Source organism: Pinus tabuliformis, chromosome 8, assembly GCF_031772625.1.
Source record: "Pinus tabuliformis cultivar Carrire ecotype Pingquan chromosome 8, CPIR1, whole genome shotgun sequence".
NCBI lineage: Eukaryota > Viridiplantae > Streptophyta > Pinopsida > Pinales > Pinaceae > Pinus > Pinus tabuliformis.
In genome coordinates, this window is record NC_142294.1 from 865,002,992 (window position 1) to 865,017,458 (window position 14,467).

The window sequence follows — 14,467 nt, forward strand, 5'->3', positions numbered from 1 at the left end:
TAAGGATCACCACAAGGAATGAGTATAGTGTTCAAGCCCATGGCTCGTTGATTAAAGAAGAACAAGTGGCTGATCCAAAACATTTTGTTTCTTATCCCAGTTGTCATATAGATTGTTTTATAAATCATCTTGGAGAAGAGAGATCTGTTGATATGACATGTATGCTTGATGATGTGTTTTATACTGATGATTTGCCTCAGTTTGATCAGTATGACGATGATTATGTTCTCCAAACATAAGCTAATCTTGTAGACAAATCAACAGCTAGTTTGTGGGAGGAATAAGTTCACTTTCAACAGATTGAATACAGTGATCAACCAATGCATATAAGCTATGACAGTGAGGAGGAAAGTGCAGCAAATTTTGAAGTAAGTGAAGGATCTTTGCCTTTTTGTTTTGCTTCATTTTAGTTCATCGGGGACAACATTTATGCAATGAGAACTCAGTTGTCAACAAGTCTTGATTTGGACCCTCTTGAGGGCGATGAAAACTTTGTTCCAGACTTCTCATATTGAGCTTTGCAGTCCCTGAAAGCCATTGATTGTCAAGTTGCAAATGAAGACATGGAAGCTGGCACATATGATCAAATGATACAAGATGATTCTGTACCTTTATTTTTTGAATCATTTCAGTTTTTGAAAGGTAAATTGCATAGGAAATCTTCAAATGAACAACTTGTAGGAAATCAACAATCTCTCAGTTTTAATGTTGAGGATGAGACAGATAGCGAAATTCTTGAGCAAGTTGTTAATGAGAAATCTTCCCCTGAAATGATTGATGAAATCATTTTGAATACAAAACCCTCCCTAGCACCAGATTTGTAGCCACCAAACGCAATTGAAGGTAAGATTATAGATGAAGGCGTGGAATCTAAAATACATGATCTGCTGATGTAAGAGGATTCTATACCCTTTTTTCGAAGCATTTCGGTTTATATGGCAGAATCTTCGTAATATCTCTAAAGAAAAAGATGAACAGCCAGTAGGATGTCATATAGTTTTAATGGATACATCGTAGCAGTCTTCTCAAATTTTTGATGATCCTATTGCTCGTGTGTTGGATGATGTTTGTCGTAAATGTTCTTCCCCATTGGCTAACCATGTGCCAGATAAGAATGTTGATGATAATAATCTTATTCAAAAGTCGCCTTCATTGTCTTGTTTAACAAATTGTTCATTGCATACGCCATACAAAGGTTTGCAATCATATTAGGAGATTGATAAAGGATACTTTTGTTCTGTTTGGAATCAGCAACAAAGTTTGGTTATTCATGAAATTCAAGATTCTTTTGACAGCCTGTTGCTATCACCAAAGAAAGACAACACATATGTGAGGAAAAGCTTAGTATCCAGCTATGAAGACTACTTGGACCAGAGCAGTAATGTGTTAATGGAAATCAAAAGCTATGTTTATGAAGATCCTTTATCAGTGTTCTTGAAGTCATCCAGTCAATTCATGCTTTGCAAGTTTATCAACAGTCAACTTGATTCCAAGTTCCCATGGGAGTTGCCTTTTGATTCTTCCCTTTTCCTGCGCATCAGAAAGCATCTGGGAAGAAATCAAATAGTAGCCAGGATACTTACCTAGTTGCATTGGCTATTCCATTTCACTTGATCGGGTGGTGAAAAGAGCAATTAGGGTAGGTTTGATGAATAAGCTCAAATATGAGCATCTTTCCAGTTTGTTAGTTATGATTTAGTCATGTTTGGTTTTATTATGGTTTTCAATTTTAGTCTTGAGTCAGAGTCAGTCTGCATAATTTCAGTTTTCGTGTTTTGACTCCATTGCCCAATGGTTGAAGGCACTGTCGACTCTCCCAAAGATTTGCGGTCCTTGGCACCTCCAAGGAGCTACCATCCCCATTGGAGCCAATGTTAGAGTCGGTCTTTTCATGCCTCTGTCAGCGATCAAAATCTCTTTTGTTGCATTTCATTTTTAGGTGTCTCATTTTGTCCAGTGATTTTCATTCCATTAGGAGCATCGATCTTCTAATGGAAGGGTCTTGTCACTCATCTCCCTCATGTCATGTATCTAATGCTCTGTGTCTACTCATCAAAGTCAATTTTAAAGTCATGTACAGTCTTGTTTGGTCTCGTGGTCAGCAAAGAATCATTTTAGTCATTAGGTCTAGGGTTTTTTCTTCAAAGTGTTTAATAATGTCCACATGCACATGAGGGAGGCTCACAATAAGTTTTTATCGCAATCTTTGATCATGACTTTTCTTCAAAACTCTATTTTGAAGAAAAATCGTCAAATTTTGTCTTTTGTAATAAATACCATGTGATTTTCGAGATAAGATAAAATTGGGTTGCACGTGCGCGAACCTGGGATCGCTTGATCGAACTTCAGCATGGACCCTCCAGATCCGCCCGGTGGGGATCCGGAGCTGCAAAGAACCTTCTCCAATCTGGTAAAGTCTCTACCTCCACAAAGACCTAGACCAACAACAACAAAGTTTGTGAAGAAGCTTGATGTATTACAAGAAGTTCAGCTACCTCCTATGATTCCGCGCATGGCAGCCATTTCCTTAGCAGAGAAAGGGTTAATCAGGCAATTTACAGGACTGTGGCCATCACCCAGAACAGTGCAAAGATGGGTCGAGAGAAACTGGTCGGACAAGATCCAGGGTAAAATATCCATCAGATTCTGTGGTAGAGGATATTATACTTTTCATTTTGAAACCAAAGAGTATAAAGATCTAATATTCAGAAATGGGCCTTACTTTATGGACGTCAGAGGCCTCTATCTCAATAAATGGACTCCGGATTTTGATCCAGAACTTGATATACCAAATGCGGTCCCAGTTTGGGTTAGATTGCCTCACCTTCCCCTTCACTGCTGGGGGGACGACTCGGTTAAAGCAATAGGAAATGCGGTCGGGAAATATATAGATCGCAGCGAACCCAAAGACAACATGCAGGCGTGTGCGCGGATCTGTGTAGAAGTTGATCTGGGACGAGGACTGCTGAAAGCGATCAAACTGAAAGTTGATGACTGGTGCCATATTCAGCAGTTGGACTACGAGAAGATTCCCTTCAAATGTAAGGTATGCCACGAATATGGACACTTTGCAAATAGATGCACTAAAATAGTTAATGTAGAATTTGATGAGAAGGATGGGCAATGGGAAACTGTAAAAAGGAAAAAATCTTCTCCACCCCTCAAATCTTCGGAACCTGAGGCCCCTGGCCCTTCCCATCAGCATCCTTCCCGTCAGCAACCTTCCCTTCAGCAACCCTCCTCCTCCCAGCAACCTCCCCTTCAGAATCCTCCCTCATCTCCTCGGCTTTCTGACCCTCCTATCCCTCCATCCTCTAATCCCTTCGTGATCCTCTCCGAGGCTGATTCTGGGCCTGATTTCCCTTCCACTGATCCTCCTCTCCATCCTTCCTCTCCCCACACCTCTCAGCCCTCTCTTGATCCTCCTTCTTCTAGGATTACCAGGAGCTCCTCAAAGGAACATGGAGCGTCCAGTGATGTTCCTAAAAAGCATGGACCTGGCAGGAAATCGGCTAAGCAGCAGAGGGAAGAAAATGCAGAGAAAGACATAGCCATGGGTTCCCAGACTCCAATAGAGTCATTCATTCTTGGACACTTGGAAAAAGAAAATAGAAACAAAGGCAATGAGAGGCGAGCACCTCTCCATGTAACCAGTAAATCATGATGAAAATACTATCTTGGAATAGTAGGGGATTAGGGCACCCCTCCAAGATAGCTGCCCTCAAGGATCTAATACACAGTGAAAGTCCTGAAATCGTTCTTATCCAAGAAACAAAGCAAGACCAGTCTGAAATTAGCAGAGTAATAAGCCAGCAAAAGCATTTCAATGGATGTGCAAGAGGAGCCTCAAGCAGCATAGTAACTATGTGGGATAGAAATAAATGGATCTATGATTCCACCAGGGTCCATCAGAACTGGATTCGAGTCACACTGGAAAACAAAACTAGCGACCCAAAAGTAACAATTTACAACATATATGCACCGAATCAGTACAGAGAGAAAGAAGTGTGTTGGAGCACATTCGAAGAAAGTATAGAAGAGGAGCAGAACAATAATTTCATTATAGCTGGAGACTTAAATCTGGTGATGCACGCCAACGAAAAAAGAGGAGGGAATTTCACCCCTGATCCTTTCAGAAGACAACTTGAGACTATCATGCAGGAGCAAGATCTTGTTGATATCAGACCCAAAAATCGTAAGTACACCTGGAGTAATAGAAGAATTGGTGCCGACAATATCATGGAACGTCTTGATAGGTTCCTTATAAGTATAACATTCTTGTCCACCTTCACTACAAGCCATTCTAATATTCTCAATGTTTCAGCATCTGATCATTACCCAATAACGCTCACTCTTCATAACCAATGTCAGTTAGGACCCATACCCTTCAAATACTGCTCCATTTGGAATCGTTCCCCAACAGCAAAAGATGTGGTGCGGCAGGCTTGGATTCAACATGTGGAAGGATCGCCAACATATATTTGGGAGACAAAATTGAAGAGAGTAAGACAGGCTCTAAAAAATTGGGCAAAGAACAATTATCAAGAACGTGAGGTGAATAAAAAGAAAATTAAGAAAGAACTAGAGGAAGTGCAACAAATAATTGAAGCTCTTGGGCTATCCCAGCAAACTAAAGAGCAAGAAACTAGATTATATTCTCAGCTGAGTCAAACTATAAGGGACGAAGAAACAAAATGGAGACTGAAGTCCAGGCAACTCTGGCTGCAAGAGGGGGATAAAAACACAGTGTATTTCCACAAGCAGGCCACGGTTCGAAAGGCCAAAAATATAGTCAGCACAATAAAGGATAATGAGGGGAACAGTTACAACACTCAAGAATCTATAAAGGAAGCAGCCACCAAACATTTTAATAGCCTTCTAACTGAGGAAAAAGGTGAGGAGGATTATTCAAGCATGCTGCAACATCTGTCCAAAGGAGTCACTCAAGAAATGAACAGCAGTCTCAGAAAAGAAGTAGAAGAAGAAGAAATCCAAGCAACAATTTGGAGCTTACACCCAGATAAAGCTCCAGGACCTGATGGGTTTCCAATCAGCTTTTATAGAGAATATTGGCAGATGATCAAAAAAGATCTCTCAAATATGATTCATTGGGTTCTTAAAAAAGGCAAATGGGGGGATTTACAAACTCCACCTATCTAGCCTTAATCCCCAAAGAGAACAGACCTTCCACCTTTTCAAGATTTCGACCAATATCTCTATGCAACTCAGCATATAAAATAGTTTCAAAAATTCTTGCATCCAGGCTCAAGCCATATCTCCCATCCCTGATCTCAGAAAACCAAGGGGGCTTTCTCCCTAATAGGCACATCACTGATTCTATCCTTCTTGTGCAAGAGGCCATCCACTCAAGTTTAAGTAGAAAAGAGAAAGGGTTTGTTCTTAAGCTGGATCTCGCCAATGCTTTTGATAGGGTAAGGCATTCCTTCCTGTATGCTGTTCTTCATAAAATGGGATTCGACCCCTCCTTTATCACAATGATCAAAGCTTGTATAACGGATCCCTGGATCTCCCCCTTAATGAATGGGAGGTCGTGTGCTGCATTCCAATCTTCTCGTGGCCTTAGACAAGGCTGCCCCCTTTCTCCTTACTTGTTTATCCTTATGGCTGAATCATTCAGTCAAATCTTGGATTACAACCGGAGAATAGGTCTAATCACTGGCATCAAGATCGAACATGGAACAAAGAACATCAATCACTCTCAATTTGCAGATGATACTCTCTTAATAGGAGGAGCTTCCACCACTATTGCAAGGCGCTTTAAGAAGATTTTAGACCAATTCATGGATTACTTAGGTGGGAAGGTCAATTAGATAAAAAGTTGTATATATGGTTGGAACACATCAAATCATATCATCCATAACATTGCAAGTATATTTGGAGTCTCCTGCAAACTAGTCTGGAATCATTTCTCTTATCTAGGGATGCCTGTAAGTATGGGACCGCTGAAAGCTGATACCTGGAACGAAATTCTTGACAAAATAAAGAGAAAAATCCAGCAATGGGGCACCATGTGGCTGAATCCAGCAGGGCGTCTAGTTCTTCTAAAATCAGGTATAGCTTCTCTTCCCATATATCGGTTCTCCTTATATCAAGCTCCTGTTGCTTTCCATCAGAAAATGGAAAGAGCTCTCAAGCATTTCCTTTGGCAAGGAGGGAAAACGGAAAAAAAAGAAATTCAATCTTGTAAGCTGGAAGAACATCATTCAGTCTCAGGAAAAAGGAGGATTAGGCATCCGCTCACCAAAATTGCTAAATTTAGCACTTGGAGCAAAAATAGTATGGAGGCTGATCACTGGGCCTGCAGCGTGGTGGAAGAAGGTTTTAGAAGCAAAATACCTGACCTGCACAAGGCACCAACTCTTGGAGACTAATATTCCCAGCAGGGATAGTACAAAAATTTGGCAACTCTGCAAGAAGGCCACTACCTTTATGTCTCAGAATATATCAAAGGTCCCAGGAGGAGGGAGTAGCATCAACTTCTCCATAGACAGAATTTTAGGGCAGCATCCCATTGGAACAAACTTGGAGGCAATCCCTGCCATAAACTGGCTCAATGGCAAAGGAATAATGCATTTGGCCCAAATATCACACTGGGACAACCACTCTCAAGCATGGACAGGTTGGAACTTCCCGGATCATCCCAGGGAGCTAGACACTAGCCTCACTATCCTAAAGAACCTTCTACACAGCAAAGCTCCGATCCAAAAAGGCAAGCATGATGGATATCGTTGGGACCCAACTGGAACTCAATACACGGTTAAAGCTGGACACCAATTTCTATGTGAGAGCAACTTCCATCAGGAAGTATGGAACCAATGGAAACTTGTTTGGAGAGCAGAAGCCCCCCCCAAAATCAAATTTTTCATTTGGCTGCTCTTGAAAGGAAAAATATTAACAACGGAAAACTTAAAGAAAAGAGGCATAATGGGGCCATCCAGATGCCCAAACTGCTGTAGATCAGAGGAAACAATCCAGCACCTGTTTGTAGAATGTCCGGTGGCTGATGAATGTTGGAGAAAGATGGCCTCAATAGGGGGAGCTTCCTGGGAGCCTCAAGCAACTATAGCAGAAACGATACACAAGTGGAGAAAGAACTGTCCATGGAAATAGAAAAGGAGTAAATTGGTGCAAAGGGTATGGAACACTATTCCCCTAACACTTTTATGGCGCATTTGGTTGGCAAGAAATGGAAAGGTTTTCCAGGAGAAAGGTTGATGTACCAGGATAATATGTCATAAGGCAAAAATGTTAGCGGAGGAGACAATCACAAATCACACCAAAGGCAAGATAGAGGCAACTAAATATAGCATAGAAGAGAGAAACCTAATCAGCTATGTTTTAGAGAATACTGCAAGCGCTCAGGAAACAAATCAAGAAAGAACACAACTGAAAGAAACAAGTAGCCCATGGAAATTGAGGCTAAAGGACAAGGAATTTTTGAATTGGCTGAGAAATTGTAACAGGTTCTATTTATTTTTCGATGGAGCTTCTAAATCGAACCCGGGCCAAGCTGGCGCAGGGGGTCTAATTTGCAATGCAAATGGAGAGAGCATGCTTCATTTTGAATGGGGGCTAGGAGAAATTTCCAACAATAGGGCAGAGGGACTAGCATTATACCAGGGCCTCACGCAGCTGCTAAAACTAGGGATACGAAAAGCAGTGGTCTTTGGGGACTCAGCTATAATTATCAGGCTTATGGCGCAGAGACAGAGCACGCCGAATATCCTCCTCCAGCAGATAAACCACCGGAATCAGATTCTCCATGCTTCAATGGAAGAGATCGAATACTACCACATATTACGGGGCTTGAACAAGGAGGCTGATAAGTATGCCAACAGGGCATGCGCGCGCTCCAAGGGCAGCCTGAGTTGTAATAACATTGTCTCTTTGCAGCCATTACCATGAATCTACAACGGTTAGTCAACAACAGGTGTACCATAACTGACAGTAGAAATGACATCAGACAAGAAGTCAGAGCCGATGACGGAGCAGGTAAGGTAGGCAGGATTTGGATCAGCTTTGAAATCAGAACATCGATTCATTACATGGAAACCAAGAGAAATCCAACAGAGAATCATCCTTGCAGTAGGATCTCATTTGTGGTTTATGATACGCATTTGACCAACCTGTGGACTACTTCGAGCCATAGCCAGGAATTTTCCTGCCCACACAGCAAGTAAATCGTTTCTATTTATACCTCAGATGGCAGAAATACCCAATACAGTAAGAAAATCAGTTTCTTCAGGCATCAGAGCATTATTGTTCCCGTTCAGTTCCATTCAGCCCGAGGGAGTTGTTATTACGACTAGCAGAAGCACAACAACCCTGTGAGAGACATGATTGCAGTCTGCAGTAAGCTAAGAGCTCAGAGGACCCGCGCTAAAGAAGCCAACAACGCAGACAAGGAATTTTCAGAGACAATGGCCCGTTCAGAAGATTGCTTCCACTCCAGAGACCTACATGCAGAGTTCGAGGAGCTGCGAGCGCAACAATGTACACTGGAGGACCAAGTCCGAAGCCTGGAAACGCGAATGGAAGACCAGTTCAGAGTACTCAATGAGAAGTATCGGGCAGAGATCAATTTGTTCCTTCACAGAGTCAATTCTCTACATGAACAGTTCAGCAACTTGTCCAACCAGTGCAGCCATGCAGAAGAATCGATAGTAGTTCTCAAGTTCATGATGGACAAAAAGTTCAATGAAACCCCTTCTTCCTCCAGTGCAAAACAGAATGAGCTGGACCCATACCCAGAAGGGTCCACAGCAAGGAAGATCAGCCATATAGAAATAGACTAGTTATGTTTTGTAGTTGTAAATTTTGGTGCTTGCAATATGTAAGGATTTACAGTAGTATAAGAAGCCTTAGAGGCAGGAAAATCAGAACAAGGAGCAAGGAATGGACCCTTTTTGTAATTCCTTGGATCCATGAAGTTCAGGAAATACTGTATGTATGGCGAACATCCTCTTCTTTTTTCAGATTATAATATAGCAACCGAATTTTGTCTAAAAAAAATAAATACCATGTGATTTTCAAAGTTGTTTCAATTGTAAAGTCCTTCAGGTTCAGCCTTGGTCCCCTTTGCCAAACACCATGCCATCCATCCCTGCAGAAAAAATAAAGAGATTCATCATTAGCTCAAAAATCAAAAGGAAACAAGCAAAATAGAGTTCTCTTGTAAAAGTGTTAAAGTCTTCAAATAGTGGGTTTTTTAAATAAAAAATGAAAGTGCATGCCATGAAAGATATTTCCATTTATTTCGCGATTCATTGGCATAGCAAAGGTCAGCTAGGAGCCAGAGAAATCATGGAGAAATCAGTCGGAGGGTGAAACTGTGTTTTGAAAGCTGAACTGTTGACAAAATTACAGTCGTGGCACGTCGGGAGGTTGTCACAGTGCATATAAAGTGTGCGGCACATAGAGTCGTTCTACGCAGTGTAGATTTTCAACGTGTGTGGTGCATATAAAGTGCGCGGCACACTGGGTTGTGTGCGTGGCGCACAGGGTCAAAACACAAAAAACTTTGCGACTGTTCCATAAATTCAAAATAACTCAATCTCTTTTGCTCCGTGTAAGTCAAATCATCTTGCAAATGCCATTGAATAATGTTTGGTGTGGTTTCGAAGGTTGATTTGGAGAATTCGAATGTCAAACCTTAAATTCTAAACTCTTATTAAAGATTGCTCCTTAAAGGTTTTGTGTTGAAGTTTTTAAACATTTTTGTGCCAGATATCCCATCCTCTGTTATCTCATTATCCCATTATATCCTCAATACACCATTCTCTTACATACCAAGGTCATGCACTCCTAAGTCCTATTTTCCCTATCCCTAAACCCTATCATTCCCTATCACTCTTCCTCTCTCATATCCCTTATAAAATCCCAAATTCCCAAACACAGTCAAGTGATTGTCCTCACACTTTAAATTCACTTGAAAAAACCACATTATTCTCACTGCCTTATTTCCCTTAATCCCTTATTGACTATGACACACTTGGCAATTGGAGACAAAGACATCACACTCTTCATATTCACCTCAGGCGACATAGATGAAGAAGGCATCGAGGAGGTGTGAAAAGACATGATCTTGCCAAAGCTTCTTTGGCTGAGCATGATACTTGATGATGGACCTTCAGTCCAAATATCAACAAATTTGGAGAAAATTTTGTCAATTTTGAATTTTTTGGCTTCAAAACAGATTTTCCTACCCAACGCGTAGCGCCACTTGGCGCACACTTATAATTGAGAGATCATCTGGAGGAAAACTTTGCATTTCTGGATTTTTTATGGAAATTTATGCATGCTCATGAATTACCTAAGGATTTCATCAAGTTCTGGGTTGCCTAAAGGGTCAAAAACACACAAAAAATGACCTTTCTACCACCTTTTGCACCCACAGGAAGCAGTGTTGGGAGATTGCATTTTTGGAGGGGAAAATGGACACCAAATCTAGAAATTCCACTTGGATAGGAAAGTAGACAGGCAGGGCTTTCCAATGAGCTATTTTGAGCTCAATTTGGACTTTGGGAAGACCCTTAAAATCAGCCTCAAATTTGTGCTATGCATACAGGTTGTAGGCGTGTGCATAGGAAAATTTGGCCTATTTATCACTCAGTAGCTCGGAATTTTGCCGAGTTTTGACTAGTTTCACTTTTTCATGTAACTTTTGACTTATCTTGATTTAAATCCATGAATTTGATGTAATTTTGGCACTTTGATACTCATCCATGTAGATTCATTCACTAAAAGGTGAAATGTGAGTGAATGAATTAGTTTCCTTTTATATAAAGGCAAGTTGTTTCAATGCCTGTTTTTCAGTTCCTTGTTTAGATATGGTTGAAACAGCTCCTAGAATGATGAGCTCGACTCCTAGAGGCATGGGAAGGAGTTAATCTTGTCTATATCATGTAATTTCTCAGTCATTTTCAGGGTTGGACACTTGGGATTGCTTGGCACTCCGTTGTACATCTGATTTTTGCATTTTTGGCAAAGGAAAGACTAGGGTTTTATAGCACTTGTTGGGATCCTTGTGGCTCTGTGTTTTGATGGTGTTTTTCTTCATGTAATTTTAAGTTCATTGATGTTTATGTATGCCATTTCCCCTCTCTTTTCTTCTGAAATTAAACAAATTGAGTGACAAAGGTAGAATTCATGAGTTTGTTGTGATCTGCCTTAAACTTTGTTTAGTTTTACATGTTTTCATTTGTTTGGAGAGGATTCTTGTAGCCTCTTGCCCTCTTCAGCTCCTCAGCGGTCTTTTCTATCCATTCATTTAATCTAAAGCATCAAATCTACTACCTACCTTGCCCCAACCGGAACTCTGCAAAAATTTGGTCTCATCCCCGGACCCAAATTTGCCTTTTACCTTTTTCCAACAAAAATCCCCCAAAAAATCAAATCAAATCCTTGCACTTCATACCTAGCCTAAAATTAGTTTTTATTTCAGTAATCTCAAGCCCCGTTGATTATATTTTGCTGAGATTGACCCGGAGAGAGCCCTCTCCTGTCCTCGTAGGGCTAGGTACGAGGCTAAGCGTGGTTTGATGTTGACCCTAGATCCTATCTTTTCAGTTTGAGGTAAATCTAGGCCCTAACAGAGTGGAGGCCGCCCGATGCCATTCATCAGGCACCACGTAGCTGTGGGGCAAATAGTGAAACCGCTCTCATCGGGTGGGTAAAGGTTGGTGTCGGAGGCCGCCCGATATGAGCGTCTACCGTCAGATCTGAAGGGGTCAGATCGTACATTGATCGGGGCGCAGATTTGATCGGTAGTTAATGGAGGGGCCCAATGGGGGAAGTAATTGCGGATTAGAGAAATTAACAATGTCGGGGGTGATGTGAGTGGGCGAGGATAGATTATTAATTAAATATAGATTGGTTAATTAATCTATATTATTTAATGGAAGGTTTAGGTTATTAATTAATCACAAATCGATTAATTAATCCCTTAGTTATCTTATTATTATGGTTTATTTTTCAAACCATTTGCGGTGGGATTACTAACATATGGGATTTTTATAATAAAGTATACAGGAAAGAGATAATTTTTTGGGATTTAATACATAAGTAAAATCAGATGTTAATATGAGATGAAAATAAAAGTGCACTAAGTATAATGTTTTTAACATTAATTTGTTTTCATATTAAAACATTATAACTTAGGCTAAAGGGGGTTTGTGGGGTAATTACTTTTCCTTTGCAAATAGTGATTTTAGTTTAGGAAAAGGCGTTTAGAGGAAATGAATGATGAAGGGGTGAATGTTGATGAGGGGTTTTTTAGCACTTTGACCTTATTAGTTTTTGGGCTGAGGGTTTGTTCCCTCCAGAAGTTAGAGAAATGCTCTAAGCCCCTTTAACTTAAGGTTTTTGGTAGTATTATTTGTAGGAAATTAGTTATAATAATGGGTGAAATGATTAAGGGAATTAGTCATGTGACTTTGTAAATGTCTCATTGTTATCCATGCTTGTCAAAGTAATGTGATGATGAAAGCAAATGATATGGGCTTTAACTAACCCTCCATCATACATAATTCTACAACCAATCCTCTACTTACTCACCTACACATCCTACCATTTTTAGTTCTTTTATCAGGGTGCACTTAAACTGGCAAACCCTTATCAAAATTTTCTTTTCTTTTACAATGGAAATCTATCTAAGTCTACCTCATTACATCCAAGGGCCTAGATTAAACTATTGATCTCCTTTTATTCACTCTACCTATCTACTTATCTTCCAAGATTATACAGTTTGGTTAGATTTTATCCTCTATTTCTATAAACATGAAATTCAAAACATGGAATAACCAAGATTGAACTATTTGGTTACCATGGATTGTGGCATAAGTAACAAGTTGCACACAATCTTTATTATACAAAAAGTAAAATAGCAGTGGCATTTGGACTTGCACACTGTCATGGTCTTTTTGCTTTTTTCATTGGGGTTCATTTTCTTTCATTTTTTGACCTTCTCTTTATTCTTTTTTCCCTTTGACTTTTCTTTTAGGACGTACCCTCTTTACATTTTTTAATTTTTATATTTTTTTTACAAATATGGAAAACATTTGCAAAAAGTAAAGGTATGTACATATTTCAAAGATAAACTAAGTCAATCATAAATTATGACACCTATTGGTATAGGAACATAACACCATATTCCAAGCATGAATGTGGGATCTCATAAAACACATCAATCAAAACAATCTAGTGCTTCGAGAGGCAAAACCACTTCAACCCATCAAACATTGATTCCACCTCACGGTTGGACATCACAACCATCACCAAATTGGTCTCTTCCCAAGCCTTCCAGGGCTCCAGAGTGTTTGTTCCAACCAAGGCTTCTAGGACTAGTAACTCAACCCACAACTTCTACATAGCTCCAAAGCAGTTTTCCAACCAAAGATCCAGACTAGTAACTCAACTCACGAAGGGCCCTAATAAATTTTCCAACCAAGGCTCTAGGACTCGTAACTCAACCCAGGTTGTTACAGGGCTCCAGAGCATTTGTCCAACCGAGGCTCCAGGAACTAGTAACTCAACCTAAGCTAAAGGAAACATGAGAACCAACCAGAAAACCAAAGAAATAAACTTACAACAATATGGCTATTCCAGGAAATGGAAAGGCTACGAAATTCCACTGTCAATCTAGGCAATCCTCCATGCGAGTGATAGGTCATGACCAATAAACCACATGCATATTCCATGCATTGAAAAAATAGTGAGGAAAACATACATGCAACTTGGTACCTGCAAGCAAAACCTGTTGTAGTTGTTGATCATGATGTCCTCTTGCACTTTCCTACTCTTCCATTTCGTTCTTTCTCCAAAACTCCAAGTATGCCACACTCCTCCAAGTGTGCTCCAAGAAACTCTAAGTTTACAAAAGTATGAGAGAGAGAGAATAGAGAGAGAGCTCCCAAAACTGAACTAACAAAAGTCCAAACTGACAAAAGCTTTCCAACTGATCCTCAAAAGATTTTTTTATCAATGAGGCCTCTAGTTTCTTCATTTTCCATTATTTTCCTTCAATTTCCTCCTCATAAGCAACTTGTGACCATTCACCTTCTTTTTCTCCTATTTTCCATTATTTTCATAAGTAAATTCCAATTAATGTATTTTTGATTTTCAAAGCCTTTGACATTGCCTTTTCCAATTTCCTTAACCATAATAATCGAAATGAACACCCGCTAGGGTTTTTTTCCCACCATTCAGCTTGGAATATGTGTCCCATGACCATGGTCTTATATATTTTTACATGGATTTTTAACCAGGGATGTTACAAAACCCTCCCCCTTGGGGGAACATCATCCTCAGTGTTCAATGACACCTATAACCAATAAGACTACTAAAAGTGATCCAGGTGGATGTTGGTGGCCACTTACCTATCCCATTTGAACCCCCACAACTATCTCTTTCAGTTTTTCAATTTCCGTAATTGTAGCACAATTTACTA

The 14,467-nt window shown here is 40.1% G+C and overlaps 1 protein-coding gene and 1 pseudogene across 1 annotated transcript; one reads left to right on the forward strand and one right to left on the reverse strand.

Moving 5' to 3' along the window:
- Window positions 1-3,864: 3,864 nt before the first annotated feature.
- LOC149238297 (uncharacterized) lies at window positions 3,865-5,160 on the forward strand. The gene has a single exon (XM_089369524.1). The coding sequence runs from the start codon at window positions 3,865-3,867 to the stop codon at window positions 5,158-5,160; it is 1,296 nt and encodes a 431-aa protein (XP_089225650.1).
- Window positions 5,161-8,952: 3,792 nt separating this feature from the next.
- Window positions 8,953-14,467, reverse strand: part of LOC149238298 (5-oxoprolinase 1-like) — a 62,877-nt pseudogene continuing 57,362 nt past the window's right edge.

Coding starts and splice junctions, on each gene's coding strand:
- LOC149238297 (XM_089369524.1), top strand. CDS start 3,865: ATGTGGGATAGAAATAAATGGATCTATGATTCCACCAGGGTCCATCAG.